The sequence below is a fragment of the Hylaeus volcanicus genome, chromosome 6 (assembly GCF_026283585.1).
Source record: "Hylaeus volcanicus isolate JK05 chromosome 6, UHH_iyHylVolc1.0_haploid, whole genome shotgun sequence".
Classification (NCBI taxonomy): Eukaryota; Metazoa; Arthropoda; class Insecta; order Hymenoptera; family Colletidae; genus Hylaeus; species Hylaeus volcanicus.
Window position 1 is genome coordinate 4,979,904 of NC_071981.1, and position 18,311 is coordinate 4,998,214.

The window sequence follows — 18,311 nt, forward strand, 5'->3', positions numbered from 1 at the left end:
GCCGTAAAAAAAAACGGGACACTATTTTAAAACGTCATAACTCCGAGAGTTTTCAACAGATCTTCGGGAAACTTTGTGAGGTTTAGTTTTGAAGTGTCCTCTGGGTGTGTGCAAAGTTGCAATGAGGAGGGTTTATCAGAAAGGTTAATTCACCCCCCCCCCAAAAGATTAATGCAGAAAAACGGCACTTCAGAAGGGTCCAGGGGCGACGGAAGGAGGTGAAAAAAATCAAAAAACCTTTGAGGCGACTCTATTTGATGTCCCCTACAAAATGCACCCCTTGAAATCGCTCTCGGACAAACCCACCCCTCACATCCCAACCCCCAACCCCCTAAAATCCACAATTTTTGGACGACAGTCCCGATTTTGGACTCGATGCATTCTCTGTACTCCCCTGATCCAGGAAATGCCATCACTAATGCCGTGCACCCCATAGCCACCCTTCGAGGGGGTGGAACAGCTCGCGACTTTTCAACTCCCTTCGTAAGGGAGGACTTCCAGACATCAAACACCGATGAACGGCGTTCACGTGGGGTTACTCGTTCACCCCACAGACGGGTCTAAACACGAGAGGTTGGTTTTCCAAAAAAAAACGACATTTTCGTATTTTAATGCTATTCACGAGGGGAAAAGACATCAAAACTGTGTCACTCCAATGCCTTGGACCGTACCACATGTGTTCCACGCAACGAAACATCGTTCTAACCCTTACACTTCGGCTGAACCACCCCTAACTTTGGATCACCCCTGCTCAGCTCAGGGGGCAGTTTTCGAAACAGGATCTGTTGGGCTGTCATTGTTAATGTATAACATATACGTATAATGTATAACAAACATGGTGAATTTCATCGCTGTTTGATGTCTGGAAGTCCAACCAATATTGAGTTGGCTAGAAATGTTCTCTGCAACGTAAATTCAATTTGTAATTCAATTTGCAATTTAATTTATGATTCAATATGTGATTAAATCTGTGGTTATTTATCTTATCGTTCAGAAAATAAGCGAAAGTATACTTCATTTATTAAAGTAATGTTGACATATCAAACATGCGATGGACACTATTTTAAAACGTCATAACTCCGAGAGTTTTCAATAGATCTTCGGGAAACTTTGTGAGATTTAGTTTTGAAGTGTCCTCTGGGTGTGTGCAAAGTTGCAATGAGGAGGGTTGATGAGAAAGGTTAATTCACCCCCCCCCACTCCTCTCTTACGAAGGGGGTTGAAAAGTCGCGAGCTGTTCCACCCCCTCGAGGGGTGGCTATGGGGTGCACGGCATGAGTGATGGCATTTCCTGGATCAGGGGAGTCCAGAGAATGCATCGAGTCGAAAATCGCGACTGTCGTCCAAAAATTGTGGATTTTAGGGGGGTGGGGGTTGGGGTGTGAGGGATGGGTTTGTCCGAGAGCGATTTCAAGGGGGGCATTTTGTAGGGGACATCAAACAGAGTCGCCTCAAAGGTTTTTTTGATTTTTTCACGCCCCTCCGTCGTCCCCTGTACCCTTCTGAAGTGCCGTTTTTCTGCATTACCCCTTTAGGGGTGGTGAATTAACCCTTTCTCATCAACCCTCGTCAATGCAACTTTGCACACACCCAGAGGACACTTCAACACTAAACCTCACGAAGTTTCCCGAAGATCGGTTGAAAACTTTCGGAGTTATGTCGTTTTAAAATAGTGTCCAGTTCTTTTTTACGGCTAGTGTATATCTATACACTACAATAGTAACGAATTTAGTTAATCTTATTTTATACAGTATATCATGATTAAGTATTAAATATTACAATTGTAGAGTAAATTCTTCAACTCTGTGAGTATTATTTATCAGATCTTCGAGTAACAGAGTGCTTTCAAAGGGAAGCTAATCTAAAAAATTTCATATCTGTTAGCGACAAATTGCATGGTTGGTGTCAGAGGATGACACTCCATGCGATTCCATCTCCTTTCACGTAATATCCTAGGGTGTTTCATTAAATGCACCGTCTGCGAATCTTTTCAAAGCAAATCCAGACTATTTTCAAACGTATATTCTTTCTGGAAGCCTTTGTCGAGCATTAACTATTGAATCCCACCGTGCAAACCCACGAACATTCAACGTTTAAATATGCTATCATTCACTGAAATGAAATTCTACCTTTCTTATTTTGATCACTGCGTTTGTGTTTATCAAAAATTAAAGGAAGAGAATGTTCAAAGTAAGGTCTTTAAAATTCTCCAAGTAATGTTCAAAGTAGAGCCTTGTAAATGCTCACAGTATCGGCGTTTTTATAAAAAAAAAAATAGATACTCGCAATTGTGCAAGCAAGAAAGATAATTCAGTGGAGGAATTGTCGGGCCTAGAACGACGTCCATAGTTCTCGCGGAATCGATAGGGTGTTCGAACTGTGGTGAATTCGGTAAACCAGCGGTTACAGGGAGTGAGCATCGAGTATGTTAATTCACCTCGTTCAGACAAACCGCCAATTGACGCGCGAATCATTAAACTCCGCCGTTAATGGCTGAAGTAACACTTACAGCGAAATTGCAAGCGTAAAAAGGACAACATTCGAAAATCCCATCTTTGGTATCTTTCGGGATGAAAACACATTTACTTTGACAAAATAAAAATATTTTCACACATTTTATACGTTTCAACTTGAAAGATTTTAGATCATCGCTCAACGTTCAGTTCGTAGTTCGAGCAGGTAATTATTTCTCGTTTGTGCTTCGAAACGAATCAGTCAGCTCGTCCTAGATGGAAAACAAGTTCTCTGGAAGAAAATTAAAATCCCTTCCCCGATCCTTCATCTCCTCAGTCGAGTCGGTGTCATTTGCATACGGCACAGATTTGCGGATTTCAAATGCCGGAAACCCATTAGGGTCGCATTTAAACAGAAAATCACGTGAATTCCATTCGTTCATTAAAAGTCGTTGATTAAATCGCCAGGAACCCTTCTGTTTCGTATCTTTTTCTTTATTTTTCTTTTTTCGTCAGCACGAAGCGTTCCTCTCTTCCGGAATGCACTCTTCGTACGATCCCAGTCAGGAATGGAGTAATAAGTTCTCGCTGAACGACCAAAGTGCTCCATTAAGCGCCAAAAGTTGCCCCCGGTGCGAGGAATTAAACGGAGCAGATGTTTCTCGCTAATGAGCTATTCGATTGTCTTAATGACGAATATCGAAGCACATCTCGCACTTAAAGTGGATGGGAAGTTACGTGGAATTCGAGGATGACAGGAAGAGAAGGTTGAAAGGTTATGCCAAACAATTCGGGAAAGGCAAAGGGAGAAGGAGACTGTATTAGGGGTAGGAAATGCTAGAATTCTGAAATGGTAGACAGTTGAAATGCCAGAATTCTAGAACGCTGAACTGTTTAAATGATAATATTCTAGAATTCTGGAATGCCGGTACGGTGACACGTAGGAATGCTAAAATACTGTCTTCGTTCTCAAGTAGTGTTTTTACGAAATCGCGTACGGCTACGACTGCTAAGGAAAAGGGATCACTTTTATCGATTTCACGCTCTGATTACGAAGCGCCAGTTGCTGATTTTCTCACGGCTTTTCCTCGAATCGTGTACGCCAACTGAGGTAATCGTAGTCTCGATAAATAGAACAGCTTAACCCGTCGCGAAAATCCGCTACGTGAATCCTCTTGTCGCGAATTTAACCCGAATTTCTAACCTCCACTTTAGCTTTTCGTGTCCTCGTCGAAGGGGCTATATTTAATTCATAAGTCATGGAATCAATAGCTAGCAAGAGCGCTGCTTTAAGACAAACGTGTGAGTTTATTTCACCACTCCTGTTCACTTATGTTTAAGGAATCCTCTCCTCGGCAGTACTGTCATAAACTACGCATAGGTAACGTGCTAGCCAATTAATAAACACACTCGCATAAGAGGAACTTCAAAGCAGCAAAATTATGGAACAATACATTTACCTATCCACTCAAAGATCGAGACTGCATTTCTCCAACAAAGTGCGCTCCAGGGAGAGGCCTCGAGGAAAGCCTAACTGTTGCTTTCCTGTCGAAATATTCTCAGACCTCTAATTGCATCGGTAACTCGATTAGTCTCTTCGAACTTTGGCCAGCTCTCTTGTCCCGCTTTACTTTTCAACGTAAACTATTTAATACCTTATCTACTTAAAGTCTATTTATAGACTTTTTAATCCCAGCATTCCAATATTCTGGACTTTATCAACCGTGTTGTTGGTTGTTGAGAAAACATTGGATAGCATCGATGCATACGCCATCGTATAACTATCAATTTAAGCTCATAGAGCCCCTGTTTATCAAGATATTTATAATGAAAACGTTGAAGCAATTGCATTGGCACACAGTTCACACCTGCAATCCATTATACCTTTATGATAAAACTAAGTAAGTACGAAACGCATTTGCGACATCAATCATCTCAGCTTGACAATCACGAGATAAATAAAGACTAGGCTTAGCTGGGGGGATTTATTGATGGTGGAACATGGCTTAGCAAACTTGGTGAACGCCGTGGCCATAATAACAGGATATTATGCGCCATTAGAGCGGCATTTGGAGGCCAAGATCTAGCTGAGAATCTTCTGTGAATTGTGCAGTCAGCCACGCCCGACGATCATTCTTCCCGCCATTATATTGGCTAGCTGCGAGCTTTTATCGCGTACCCCGTAAAACTAAGCCTGCAGTGAAATTAAATGTAACGACTCAAACAGCCTTCCTCCGCGGATATTCGTTCGTATATCTCCTTGGAAACAGTTCTCGCGGCTTTTGAATCGACGACGCATTGCTACGTGGTTCGCCCTACGAGATGTGGAAACCATTGTTCTGGTATTTGTATGTCTGGAAGTGCATGCAAGATGCTGCATCGATTATAGTTTGTCAAATTAAACATTGAAGTGTTAAGAGCTCGATTAAAGGCTTCTGAAGCTTTAAATGCATTTATCTCTAAACACTTTTTCAATCTGGTTGACAGATTGTCAAATTCTTTCTATTATTTTCCATTCAAGAAGTAATTTCTTTTCGTGAAATTCTGAACATATTTGCATAGCCACAGGTATGTAGTTCAAGGTACTAGGTAAATTAAATAAAAGTTAAGTACCATCAACCGTACCGTTGGAATTTCATTTCATCCAAATTGAATACTCTTAACATAATGCTTCTTCTTGGAATTGCTGGCTCGAAGCGTTCTTTACTTTTAGTTTGTCATTTTGAATTCTCTTGATGAGAAACTTGGATTATAATGTTATTAATTAATTAATGATTTTATTTCGCTTGTGTCGAGAGAATACGAGCTTCGAGTTACAAAAAGAAGATAAGAGGTCAGTTATACTACGTTTTAATTAATTCATTGTTGGTGACCTTCTGAAAGGAGGAATATGCTAATCTGTACTTGAAGGAAAATTAAATTTAAAACAGTAGCATCAATTTTTTGCGGATTATAGTAAATGTTCATTAGTTCCAGTATATTCTCAATCGCGAAACGGCTGTCAACGATGCGTATTTGCGCTGGCATGAGCATCAATATGCGTGTCCGACTCGCTGAAGAATCGAATTACATTGCAAACAGGTTCCCTCCGCGTTTCGAGGTTTATATCGCTAAACGAGTTAACGGATTCGATTTGTACTTCGTTAATTGATCTCTCTGACGCAACATCCGATGGTAGCGCGAAAGAAATCCAATAAATACTTGACAAAATTAACAGCAATTATGAATTGCACTGTGGAACGAATTCAATATTGCGTTGAACAGAAACGTAACAAATAGTCTTGAAATTGGACAATAATTGAGGCCACCGATAGACGTACCAATTCAATATTCTACAAAATAGTGAATTAAATTTCTTTCTCTTCCGACAAGTTTCAATTAGCATCACCGAATTGTATGCGTACGCGTGGAATGGCGACAGTCGATAACAGTTTTCGAGTAGACCATAATGGACTGCGTATGGTAATTTAAAATCGAGATTAAAATTAAATCAGCGCGGAGATCAGTGGAAAGATACATAGGTAAATGTGGATTGTTGAATGAAAGTGATGTTCAAACGATTTCGTTTGGATGACTATCAGGACCTCGATACGGTCCCAGATCGACGTCGATAGTCGATGTGCACTCCTCCGCAATCGATTCGGTCGTATCTTCTGACATGCGTCAATTTTACGACCATGATAAAATTTCAAGCTGATAAGCTGACAATGTTGGATACCGATTGACACGACAACAGTCCAGTATAGCGGTCGATACAGGCCACGAGCAATATCTGCTCCTACGAACTCATAAACACTGTGTCACGTGTGTGCTAAAACGTTGCGAGTGTAAATGGAACAGTTAATTAAAAAAGAAAAGAAATTTTAGTGAAACAGGCTAGTCGTTGTGCAGAAGAGCTATCTCTTTATTTAGAGAAATATTCCAGTGCAAACGTTTGAAAAAATAGGCTTCTTCAAGAACTAAAAGAAGAAAAGGTATTTGTGAATCATGCACTGGCTAAATAATGGGTAAAATATTGCAACATACGTTTGATTGCTAAATATATTATATCGATTGGAAAGATACACAAACTTCTATATGTATATAGAGAGTAGTTTCAAAGAAATGTATTTACCGTGGAAGTGCAATAAAAAATCGATTACGTTATCGCGTATATAGACATACACTAAACCAATAGCATTAAAGCGTGAAGGAGTTCCCATTATAAAACAATCATTGTAATCTTGCTACAAACAGCTGTTTGTAGCCTAGGCTATCTCAAAGTAACGACGACGATTATTATGGGTGGTAAAACTTATTTTTCTAAACTTTAAGTTCTCTGTCACTTCTTGGAGGATTAAAAGATATAATTCTGTCACAAAAATAAAAATGAAATAAGAATAATAATATTTAGATTGACAGAACTTAATCTAAACGATTAGATAAGAATATATCTTCAAATATCTTGGACAAGAATGGTCATGAATGTTGAAACATTGGAATGATATGTTAATTTTGTCTTTCTAAATATAAAAAAGATATAAGAATCTTGATGTTTCAGAGGAAGGGGAAGAGGAATCGGTTTGTTCACTGAAAGAAAGCAAAAGGAAATAGTTCAAAGGATCGATCACATTACTCGAAGCAGAGAGAGCACACAATAGCAAGAAGTAGAGCTCAAGAACGTCAGCCAACAAGTGCAAATACGCCAGGATTGAAACCGACGATTTACTATTGAATCCAGCCAGAAACGACTGGAACGGAAAGAAACCACTAATGGCGGAGGAGCAAGCTGCGGTTCCAGATGTCAGTGAAGCCTGTGAAGTCAAGGATGAAGTTAAATCACGTTCTAAAAGGCACATTATCACTGCATCATCGAGAGAGAAAGTCCAAGATGGTGTCCGATATAGACGCGACAGGAATGGTACATGGAGACCTATCCTTGACGGAAATTTCGATTAAAGACAGACTCGGGATAGTTTTTTCCTTATCTCGTTAGGGTCTAAAATTGCACCTAGTCCTGTCATAGGAAAAGTTATCGCTGAAAACACGATTTATCGGTATCTGTCAAAGTTTGTTTCAAAACAGTACCTGTTATCTCGAATAAAGAAATGATATTTATAACGTCATAGGAAATGAAAGGCTGAAATGTTAATCCTGTCTTTTTTTTTTTTAAGTGAAATTTAGTTTCAGATTTATTTAAGTAAGCTCGCATTTGTTTCTAACATACATCGCAGGATCACTTGAAACGTTATTTCCATTCAGCATATGGTGTTCTTCCCAACTGGTCTTCCTCAATTTCCAGATTTGGTTTCTCTGTAATTAGAAAAAATACATGCATGTACATATAAGGTGAACTATTTCAGAAAACTGTTATTCGTCATTCTTTCCAATCTTCGATAATGCTCCAAATAATAAAACGAATTCCAAAATAATTGATTACCACCCACCTGATAAAGTAATATCTAATTCATAGCTGCAAGATAGCTCGACACATCCCTGAAGGATCACTTTTATAGCCTGATGGGCATTCTCTATAGGGAGTGTCAACTATGGCTGGTGCTGCAGGTGGAGGATTTTTGTCATCAAATAGCCAAGGTTCTAGTGGTGGTGGTGGTGGTGATGGTGGTGGCGGTGGTGATGGTGGTAAATATCTCAAATCAAGCTGAACTGGTTTAGAATGAATGTATCCCAACATCAGCAATAAACACGATATAAAAAAGGAACTCTTCATCTCGTATGGTAAACGATAATTTTCTTCCAACGAACAATGTTTCCACGGTTAACAGCAACACTGATCTCAAGTCGATAAGTATCCTTCTTTAAGTACCGGGAGATGACCTAACGATACATTCTTCCATTCTACCGTCTACAGACAAAGAGGAGAATAATTGCCAACTAATGAGTGGAGGTTACGTAACCTTGTGGTGATCAAAGAGATAATCGATGTGTCTAATGACGCAGTAGCTATATCGATTCTAGAGATGTTAGATAATAGAATATTTAAAAAGGCGGTAGAAACTTCTAAACACTTCGAAGCCACCTGGAGACACTCTCAACCATTCAAGCATTCGTTGAATAGCGATCTAAAAAGAAGGTTTCGATTGCAATTGACTTTATTTGCAATAATAAAGTTGTGAATTCGAATCAATTAATATCTAATTGCAATTAGCGTTGAAAAGACAGATTCGAATAGCAATTAAAGAATTATTTGTTTACTTCCAATATTCGAAACAATTAATTTCGTGCAAATGGAATTACAAATCGATCGATTGTAATTACAACAAGCAATTAATAATCAATTTGGATGAACAGTTATTGACGAGCAGTAGTTGTCAATTGTGAAATCAATTACACTTTGCCCAGAACTGTCCTATGCACCGCTGGCCATCGCTCTCCGGAGCAGGAAGTTCTGGTATAGTGAATATCATGTGCCACAATCCAACAGGAAATGACATGGACTACAGCGCGACAATCGCCACCGAAGTTCCAAGGTAATGTATTCTAGAGAACCAGGAAACGTATGAGACTCTTCATCCTGTCGAAAATAGCGTTCCTCGGCCCTTCAACGATCGGGGATGTTACATTTCTCTCGATAACAGACACTCTGACGATGAAACAGAAACGGACTGAAGGACTTCATTTTTCCATCTTATGGATAAGTATGTAGATGATTTTCTTCGTATAATCTCTTTGCTCTTTACACTTAATCATGTACTGTGGACTACATGAAAATCATGTTTTATGAAACTCGTTCGAAACGAAAAATGTACAGTTATACCTCCTCTATATATGAAAACGGGCCAATATACGAAAATATTTGACAAAAAGTATTCAATGTTCTACACGGATGAACAATTTCAAAAAAATCGGAGGCAGCCATCAGAAGGACCCTCTTAGTTCCTTCATCATTGTACAGTCTGACCTAATGGAAGTAGAATTTTGTGTTCAGTCAGATTTGAGTTAAAGAGAAAAAAAAAACTCAAATTGCTATCAAAACAAACTCTGTTTGCAATTGAAAAGTCTTTGGAATAGAAACTTTAAATTTCTACATGTATAACACCTCCCGCGTGCAGCCTCACTCCAAGAACTATTCAAATATGTATCGCACAATTCTGGATGGGTGTACTCTTTTTCAGCGCTAAACTATGAAACGCCAACAGCATACTATGTACAAAGAGGTAGTTTGATACGAACTTCGAGGATGTTTTCCACCCACCTGGTCCGTCATTCATGTTATCAACGGCGGCTAACTTGAACCGGTGTTCGACAGTTGCCGGTAGGATCCAGCTTCTGGTTTCCAGGACATCTGAGCAATGGAGCAGTTATTACCTCAGGCTCGGGGACTGGCCGAGCGTAGACAGGCACCGTAGGACCTTCAACAGTGGTTGTCACAGCAGTTGACATAGTCTAGAGTTAGGGCTTAGCAACAGTGCTTACTACTCACCGTACTTCGAATTGATAGGTTGAGGTCTTCTAAGATTCAAACTTTGCTGATAATTGCTCCCCTGACCAGGAGGCTGTGGAACACTATACACCATGCCACGGAATTCACTAGGTGTTAACGTAGAGCCCTGAGTGTGGTTCAGCACTGAGAATGCAGGGAAGTGCGTCCCTGTCGATTGACAAGTATTCACTGACACTGACAGCCAACCTGCTGTCACCAGAAACGTCAGAATCTTCATCCTCTCTCAAAGCAGCTTTTATCGGTCAGGAAACACCAGATCACTGTTGGGTGGACACTCGAGACAACACTGGTAGCTTCTTTGTACAGTTGGCGAACTTGATTGGAGATCTTCGATAACATCTATAGTACTTCCTCTTCTGTGTGCGGCAAACTGGTCCGGCCGGCTTGGGACCATCGCAAACTTTATCGCCTCGCCATGGATTATTAACAAATGATAGCTTGATGCATCTTTTTAAGAGTAGTGGGATAATTACAGTAACCTTGAAGACGTTGACTTCTGATACTTTCACGAACCACCCATGTATATTCATCTAGCCTCGGAACTCGTCGATGCTTCGAGTAGGGAACGGCTGTATCACTGTCATTCGATGTGATTATTGCAGTAGTTGTGTGGTTTCTAGGTTTTATAATCGTTGTCATAATCGCGTCTGAAAATTATCACATTCAACTTACAATCGAGTCACAAAAATATCACAATCAGTTCATAATTGCGTGACAAATGCATCAGAATCCCCAAGTTCCTGGACCTCCTCCGTCGACATTTGTGAATAACAGCGAACCCGAGCCCGAACCTCGGCCCGTTATTTGAGAATTCCTGTATGCGGATGTTCCTCGGACGCAGAGGGAATGAAGCAGTACACATGAAACTCAACCGCAGCCGACACACTCACGTTTCAATCAACCCTCCTCGAGCCAGGAAGTCACGCGATGTTGAAATACCGCCAGCCTGGGAAACCTAACAGACCAAATTCTCGCATCCGTCGACGAACCGTTGAATGGTACACCCTCCTTCATTTTCGTCGGACCGCATCGGCTCCGCGACCGTATATTTATGATGCCTGATGAAGTTGCGACCTGGAAGCCAGGTAGTCATCGCGGTGAAGCGTGCTCGACTACGACTGTCGATTGGAACACGCCACATAGGCCAATTAAAGGGCTCGCATAACGTCGTTAGCTACCTCTGTCGACGACATTTCGCGAGGAAACGCAAATTTCGCAGTTAGGCGAGGCATATTTGTGTTGCGTCCACGGTCCACAGGACGCGGCTATGAATCTTGACGAGTTAGAGTTACAGAAACTATGGTTTGCTTGTATACACACTTAATCCCCCTCTCTTAGCCAAGCGACACTGTTCCCAAAAATAATTCGCGAGGAACGCAGACACGAATGACCGACCGGTGATGCCCATCTGCCTCACGTGTTAAAAGAGATTAATTTCGAGCGATGTTACACGAATAAATTGTGGTAGAAACGATTCCGAGTGGGTATCCGAATTTCCATCGATCAGGGAAGCAATTTAATCTCAAGTAGCGAATGGAAATGAATACCGTCATTTTCTATGCGCATATTCCTTGGATATGTTTCTATTGATTGATGGCAGGCCCGTGGCAAAAGATAAAACTCACATATATACATATGGACATATCGGGGATGGACGATGAAAATGAATCCGTAGCACGTCAATAAAACCGTGACGTTGAAAGAAATTTCGCTTGAACCCTTTTAGTGAAACTAAAATCCCTTCGACTGGGAGCTGAATGTTTTCATCGTTTTTAACAGACTTCATAAAAGAGGTTTTTCTTTCGTTATTCAGCAAATTAGTTGTTTGCAATTTAGATTTTCAATTAAAAAATTTGTTCATCGGAGAATTAAAAGTATCATTTAATTCTCTTTTGTGCTTTTTTTTAAGTCGCTTAAATTTCTTTTTTTAAGTGTTTCATAGACGTCCATGGTCCCAATTACAACCAGAACCGTTCGTGAATATTTCTCACAAAGCGGTGCAGAAGAAAGCGAATCCAATTCGGTAGGTAGCGCACTTACTTGAAGAAGTATGTGTCGTTGACGTAGCCGAAGAAAGGAACGGTGTAGGTCAGCATCCAGATATTTCCACCCCCGCAATCGTAGTACGGTTTCGACCACCTGCCGTCCTCGTATCTCACTGTCAGGATCACGTCGTCCTCCCTCTCTGTATGCGTCGTTTCGTTCAGCGTGTACGTGTGAAAACCTGAGGAACAAAGGAAACAGAGACGTTGATATAAAAGTCAGTACCTAACCCAAAATCTAACCCAAACCCTTTTATCCCTCGAGGCAACGACAAATGGACATACACCATTTTCGTAACGAACCCGGGAAAGAAACCCAGACCTGGCCAAGACCTAGGAGCTGTATTTGTTGGTCTAATGGAATATTCTCAACTTCAAAGAATTATTTCATTTATGGAAATAACATTAACGAGGTAAGAAATAATTTTTTACCAAAGTACTTTCTTTTACTGTTTGGAGAAATGAGGCCGTGTATAAGTTAAAATGGAAGTCGAGGGTGACACAAGAAGATTTTCGGAAAGGCGACGATAAACATTCATTTGGGTTCAGCTGCGTACCTAAATTATGTTTAGGACAGGCCAATTCCAATAAGGCGTCCTGAGATCTCACAGTAGCGTTTCGCGTGAGTTCGTTCGCATCGTACGTTGCGACATCATCTACATATTGGCCGAGTCAAGCGGAGAAATCTGTGTATATCGTTCCCCCGACGTTACTTCTCGACGATAACGAAACGATATTAGCGCGTCACGTGCATCCAGCTTAAGCAGGATTTGTCCGTTGCCCTTATCGCGAAATTGGAAATGCGCCGTTCATTTTGCGCCGATCGGGGTTTTACTGGATGCTTTCGTTTGCAAATGCCACACGGACCGTGCTAATGCGAATTAATTAAAAGGAGAACGTGCTTGGATTACCGTTTGCCTAGTACACAATGCCTACAATACACATTTGCCTAGAAACACAATGTCCTAGTCATTCGATGGATGTTAATCTGTGATATAGACCGTGACATCCTCATAAAGATCTAAATAAGATATTAGGTTGTTGCACACAAAATCTTCATTTTTCTCGAGAAAATTTACGCGCCTGTATTTTTTGTTACAAATTAAATTTATTTGTCCAAATTAGCTTCAACAAATTTGATGTACTTTTGCCAACGATGCACGACCAAGTTGCCAAAATGAAGATTGGCAAACAAATGGCATGTTTTCGAAAATGTGAGATATCTTTAACTTTATAAATCAAAGACATCATCTAGCTATTATTCACGTACTACAAACTTTGGAGGACCACTTGTACGTACACTACTGAATCAGAAACTCAGGTATACCTCATTCATTTTCCTCATTAGCAGCACACTCGAGGCTGATCCTCAGCTCGAGATAAAAATAGCTACCTATCCTGCGCTTAAGTGGACTAATTTATATAATCTTCTATTTAACGTTTATGAGGTGTAGAAATTAATACTGTGCCTGTCTAGAAGTATAACAATATGCAAACTTTGTTGGTTACTGGATATATTTTTCCTCTCTCCCTCTGCTTGTGTTTCTAACTATTACTAAAGTATAAAAATTTAGTTGCTAGGAGTCTTAGAGTATAAAATTATAGTATAAGTATAAAAGTATAAAAGTTATAAGTATAAAAATTTAGTCGAGGAGTTTAGTTAGGAGTCAGGAATTTCACACAACTGGTGTTAAAGTATTAGACGGGTTTCAAACGACCTGGTCTCTAAATATAAACTGTATTTTCAGATAGTCCAATGCTGAAAGATTCATGGGATTTAAGAAAGAACCTGGCTTCGCCACCTTTATTTTTGGTCAGAACAGTTCTGGATCATTTATTGGATTTAAAAACATGTGACATTAAAAGAAAATCTACATTTTTATCGAGGTTGAATTTAAATTATTCGTGGAACGAATACCTCAAATGATCAATTTATTGCTCCTATGAGTTTCAAGTTAAAATATTCAAAACATTGGAAAGGCTGTGGCGTTAGTTAAACTGATCGTCGTTCAAAGAGCTAATAAAGTTAAGAGGAAAGCGATATTAAAATATTCAGAAAGGTCTAATGGAAGAACCAGTGTTAAAGCTTGGATGTGTTGCTTTGCTCGAGAGATAATGTATGCTTAAGTGACAATTAGAAGTCAGTGAATCTTCTTTAGAGATACGGAAAGCAGAGAGAGGACAATGGAAAACATATTTCGCTATGTAATCTAACGTTCATCTCTTGAGCGGTATGAGATTATGATTTTCATTCCCTTATTTTCGAATAACGAGTACCTTTCAAACAAAAATTTGCACTTTGGACATTCGTACACTTGTTACATTTATAAAAAGTACTCCCTTTGCTGTTCTTGAAATATCAACACTCCACGACGAAATTTCCCTCAACTATCGACTAATGAACTAGCAACTGTCAACTGTGTGAACAGATAAGAACTATCGACCCTAGGTGAACAATAATGAGGTCAACTGTAACATCACATAATTTTGATATGATCGATACGCCTCCTGAGAATTGGTGTAAAGAAATGCAACTGAATTCAAGTCACGCAGTAGGGTGTTTCGCTGATCTAGATAGAAACAATTATTCTTTTTGTAGAATCCCTTGCATCATCTTCCAAATATCTGGGGAAAATTAATAAAATTTCAGTAATATGTCTAAAAAGTTACACTTTATTCCACGCACACACTTTCATATGTTACTACATGCATGGTAATATTTAATTAATCCGGAGCTGTACATATTAAATGCATTTCGAAGTATCAAATTATTTCATCAATATTTCTCGAAAATATAATATTTCCATACATGGAAAGTTGATATAAAATAATTCGAAAAATTACTTTTCATGTTTGGAAATATTATATTCTCTAGAAATATTAGTATAATAATTTGAAACTTCGACATGAATTAAGCATGTACATATCCGAACTGATTAAATATTTATAATGCATCCAGTAACATTCAGTCTTCGATTGAATATTGTTAATAACCATCACGGTTCAGAATAATTATTCATCGAATACAATAATCGTGAGAAATTTTTCCATATCGTTATATTTGTTAGCTGAAGTAATTAAAAATTAATTTCTAACAATAGTTAAATGATTTATTAACAATATTTGTTCAAACAATGATCGAGAATATGATTTTTCTGTAATATTAGCATGATTTATTCGTAATGATTATTTATATTTTTGCTAATATCTCCAAAACAGTTTTTTTTTTGACTGAGAGAGGAAAGAGAAATTTGAGATACACTGGCGTGCGTAATACGGCTTTTCATGAAAACACACTGAAGTGTGGCAATGCATCATCGACTTCTGGGAGGAGGTTCCTGGTCGAAGTTGCGGAACCGGAAAGAGCAGGTAAAGCTGCCGATAATTCTGTTGCCAACTAGAAATATTGGAACATGTACGCGTCCCCATCGAGGTAACTGAACAGCAAAATATTGATCTAACCGAAACAGTGGCGATTTCGAGGCGCATTTACAATTGAAATGTCAGCAGTAAAATTTAAGAACGTTTGGATGTTTAACCAAACCGACAGATAATGGATCTGGGTTTACCAGAATCACCACAGGATCGATAGCATTCCAGCAAATAATCTGCTGCAAGCAAAGTTCTTTGGAGTATTTGTGCAGATTATGCAGTTTGTTTAGTTACTCTACATTTTCAGGGGAAAATCTAGTTCATTTAGGAAAGAGGAAATTAATAATGTAACGTCCAAAATTTGTGCGTTTGTAAATTCACTATAACTCCTACGATTTTTGTCCAGTTAAAAATTCGTATCGAATATTTGTTCGTTTGTGTGGGAGATTTCATCGTTACAGTTGCGAGTTGGAGTTAAATTTTCCAATGCAGCGATCGATGGTTATAACGAGGATATTTTGACGGTCTCCCAATGCCCGTTACAAAGGATCAAGCTTAAATATTCGCACTTTTGAATGAAACTGATGATACTTCAATATGTTGTTCATTAACGCAAAGTTTTATTTAAATCAGAATTTTAGGTTCGAAAGCTTCTCTTGTTCGACGTTTCTGTTTCCAAAATAGCCTATTGTCTATCGCGCGAGGACCTTAAACGCGGTTCAATCGTGTTGTTAAAATTCTCCAACCCCCAACCACGCTTACAACCCCATTCCCAGATGTTTCATCCTCCTTGCGGTATTTTCTTCGTCGGTTCTCTAGTTAGCCACCATTATTGGTTGCTATGTTTACAGAGGGAACATAAATTATTACTTCAGCAGATTTGCTCGGAGGTTTCCACCCTCGCCATGACCATCGACAGAAGCTGGAATACTAGGCTGAATGACTTCAATCGGTTTTACTCACGTAGCGTTCCTTCTTGAGGTTTGGGGATGGGGAGGTGAGAGAAGAAAGGTCATCCTCCAATACTTCTTTGAAGCAGGGAGGGTTCGTATCGTTTGGAAATTGCAGGAAGCAAAAAACGCCTATATAAGTCTAGCCATGATTGAGATGGGTCGGTGCTCAGTATTGGATGTTCCATGTTGCAACTCCTACTTGAACAGGTTTTAGTTTGATGTTTTCGTGTTGAATTTCTTTTTCAATTTAATATTCGTCCCTTAAATATCAAGTGCAACGTCTTGTGATCTTAGAATGATAATATTAATATTAAATGTCTATCTTTGTAATATATTTTTAGTGATCAAAGATGATTTAACAGAGGTCACTTGTGGATACGTGACATTTATCGTTTCATGAAATTAATAACTTTAATTAAAAGCATAATACTGGAATCCACGGTCATTACAATATTTAGGTGAACCGTGTATCACTCTTTCCACGTCATTTCTGTATAATAAACGTTCACAAATTTGTATTACACTTAATTATCCCATAATTAACGTGACATATTTCCTCGCATTTGAGTAGATTTTCCAATTAAAAATCAAACAAACTGGATGGGTCATTCCAACACGTCACCAATAATTTAGTTCACGTGATTGCGAGATTTGTAAATTTAGGAAACCTATATTTACCAATTTAAACTGCAAAACTCTCTTAGCTAGGGCCTGTCGAACCTGTCTACTTGGAGAGAACGGCGTTGAATTAATTCCCAAGATTTTAATCGAGCTTGAATCAATTAAACCTGTCAATTCCAACATTCGAAACGTTTTGCACGTCTGAAAGTTTGAATTTCCTGTAAGGTAAGCGACAGCAAAACCGTGAATGCAATTATTCGCTTAAGGTCGCCTGTAGAGGAGTCGAATTCATTGTAGTTACGGGAAACTTTCGACTGCAGCAATTTCAACCGGGGTGAGGATAATTTAAGAGATTATTCACGACGATTAAATTTGGAAGTGATCGATGGTATTCAATTTAGAATACAGATCTAGCTAAATTTAAAAAGACCAATTTGTCAGGTTCCATGTCCTTTGTCGTACCTACATAGTAAAATGGAATTCTATTTAGGGAATATACTGTCAAATTTTTATAATTCTACGTAAAGTAAAATTGATTATAACAAAAGAAAACTGTAAATGATATTTCATATCGTTTCAGTAGAATTTACGACTCGTTGGAACTCGATTCTTTTCTAAATCGACCTACTTATAAGGATCTGATATTATGAAACTCGATTTAAATTAGCGCCTCGAAATATCCTCGATATTACATGAATTGGTTAAATATATTTACAGAGCAAACCTATTTAATGCCAGTGTACGATATTGGAATCGAAATTAAAGTTTGTTAATAATAGTTCCAGTAACGTTTAATTAAAAATGAACCCAATCTAAAGTATTTATTTCTGAATTTATAATTACCATATTATCCCTTGAAACGACCTGGTTTGTTGATCAGTAAATAATTTCTTAAATCCAGGTTAGTAAACAATCGATGTAATTATTTTGCATAATTACAATTTTTGCTCAATCGATTGCACAACATTACGCCGCTGGAAATTCAAAGAATTTCATCCATAGGCCAATACGTTTGGAGGCTTTTTTACGATTTTCTCGAAAAACAGCGGTCTGACACAACTATTAACCATTTATACTACTAGTAAAATCCTCTTTAAAACTTTAATTAAAAGTTGTTTTCAATCTACCAATGATACGCTGGGAATGAAAAAGATTCCACACAAGGGAATGTCGAACCAATACGTCTGGATAATTTGTTGCGATCTTTATATTATAAAAATCATGTCCTAGTATCCGATTCATTGTTATACACATTTTTTATTTGTTTTATTCAACGACGCGATAACGTTTGAACGTTCTCGACGAGTCGCCACTGAATGCAAACAATCGATCCAACGATTGGTCGATAACTCAGCATTGATCTACCGCAAGGCCATACTTGTTCCAGTGGTAGACTACACTGACCTTACAAAACAGTCATCCAACT

The 18,311-nt window shown here is 38.8% G+C and overlaps 1 protein-coding gene across 1 annotated transcript in view; it reads right to left on the bottom strand.

Moving 5' to 3' along the window:
• LOC128879061 (probable G-protein coupled receptor CG31760) overlaps window positions 1–18,311 on the bottom strand; it is a 73,632-nt gene that overhangs the window by 44,697 nt on the left and 10,624 nt on the right. The window contains exon 2 of the mRNA XM_054127876.1: window positions 11,938–12,121. Coding sequence (XP_053983851.1) covers window positions 11,938–12,121 — 184 coding nt within the window. The remainder of the gene's footprint in view (window positions 1–11,937; window positions 12,122–18,311) is intronic.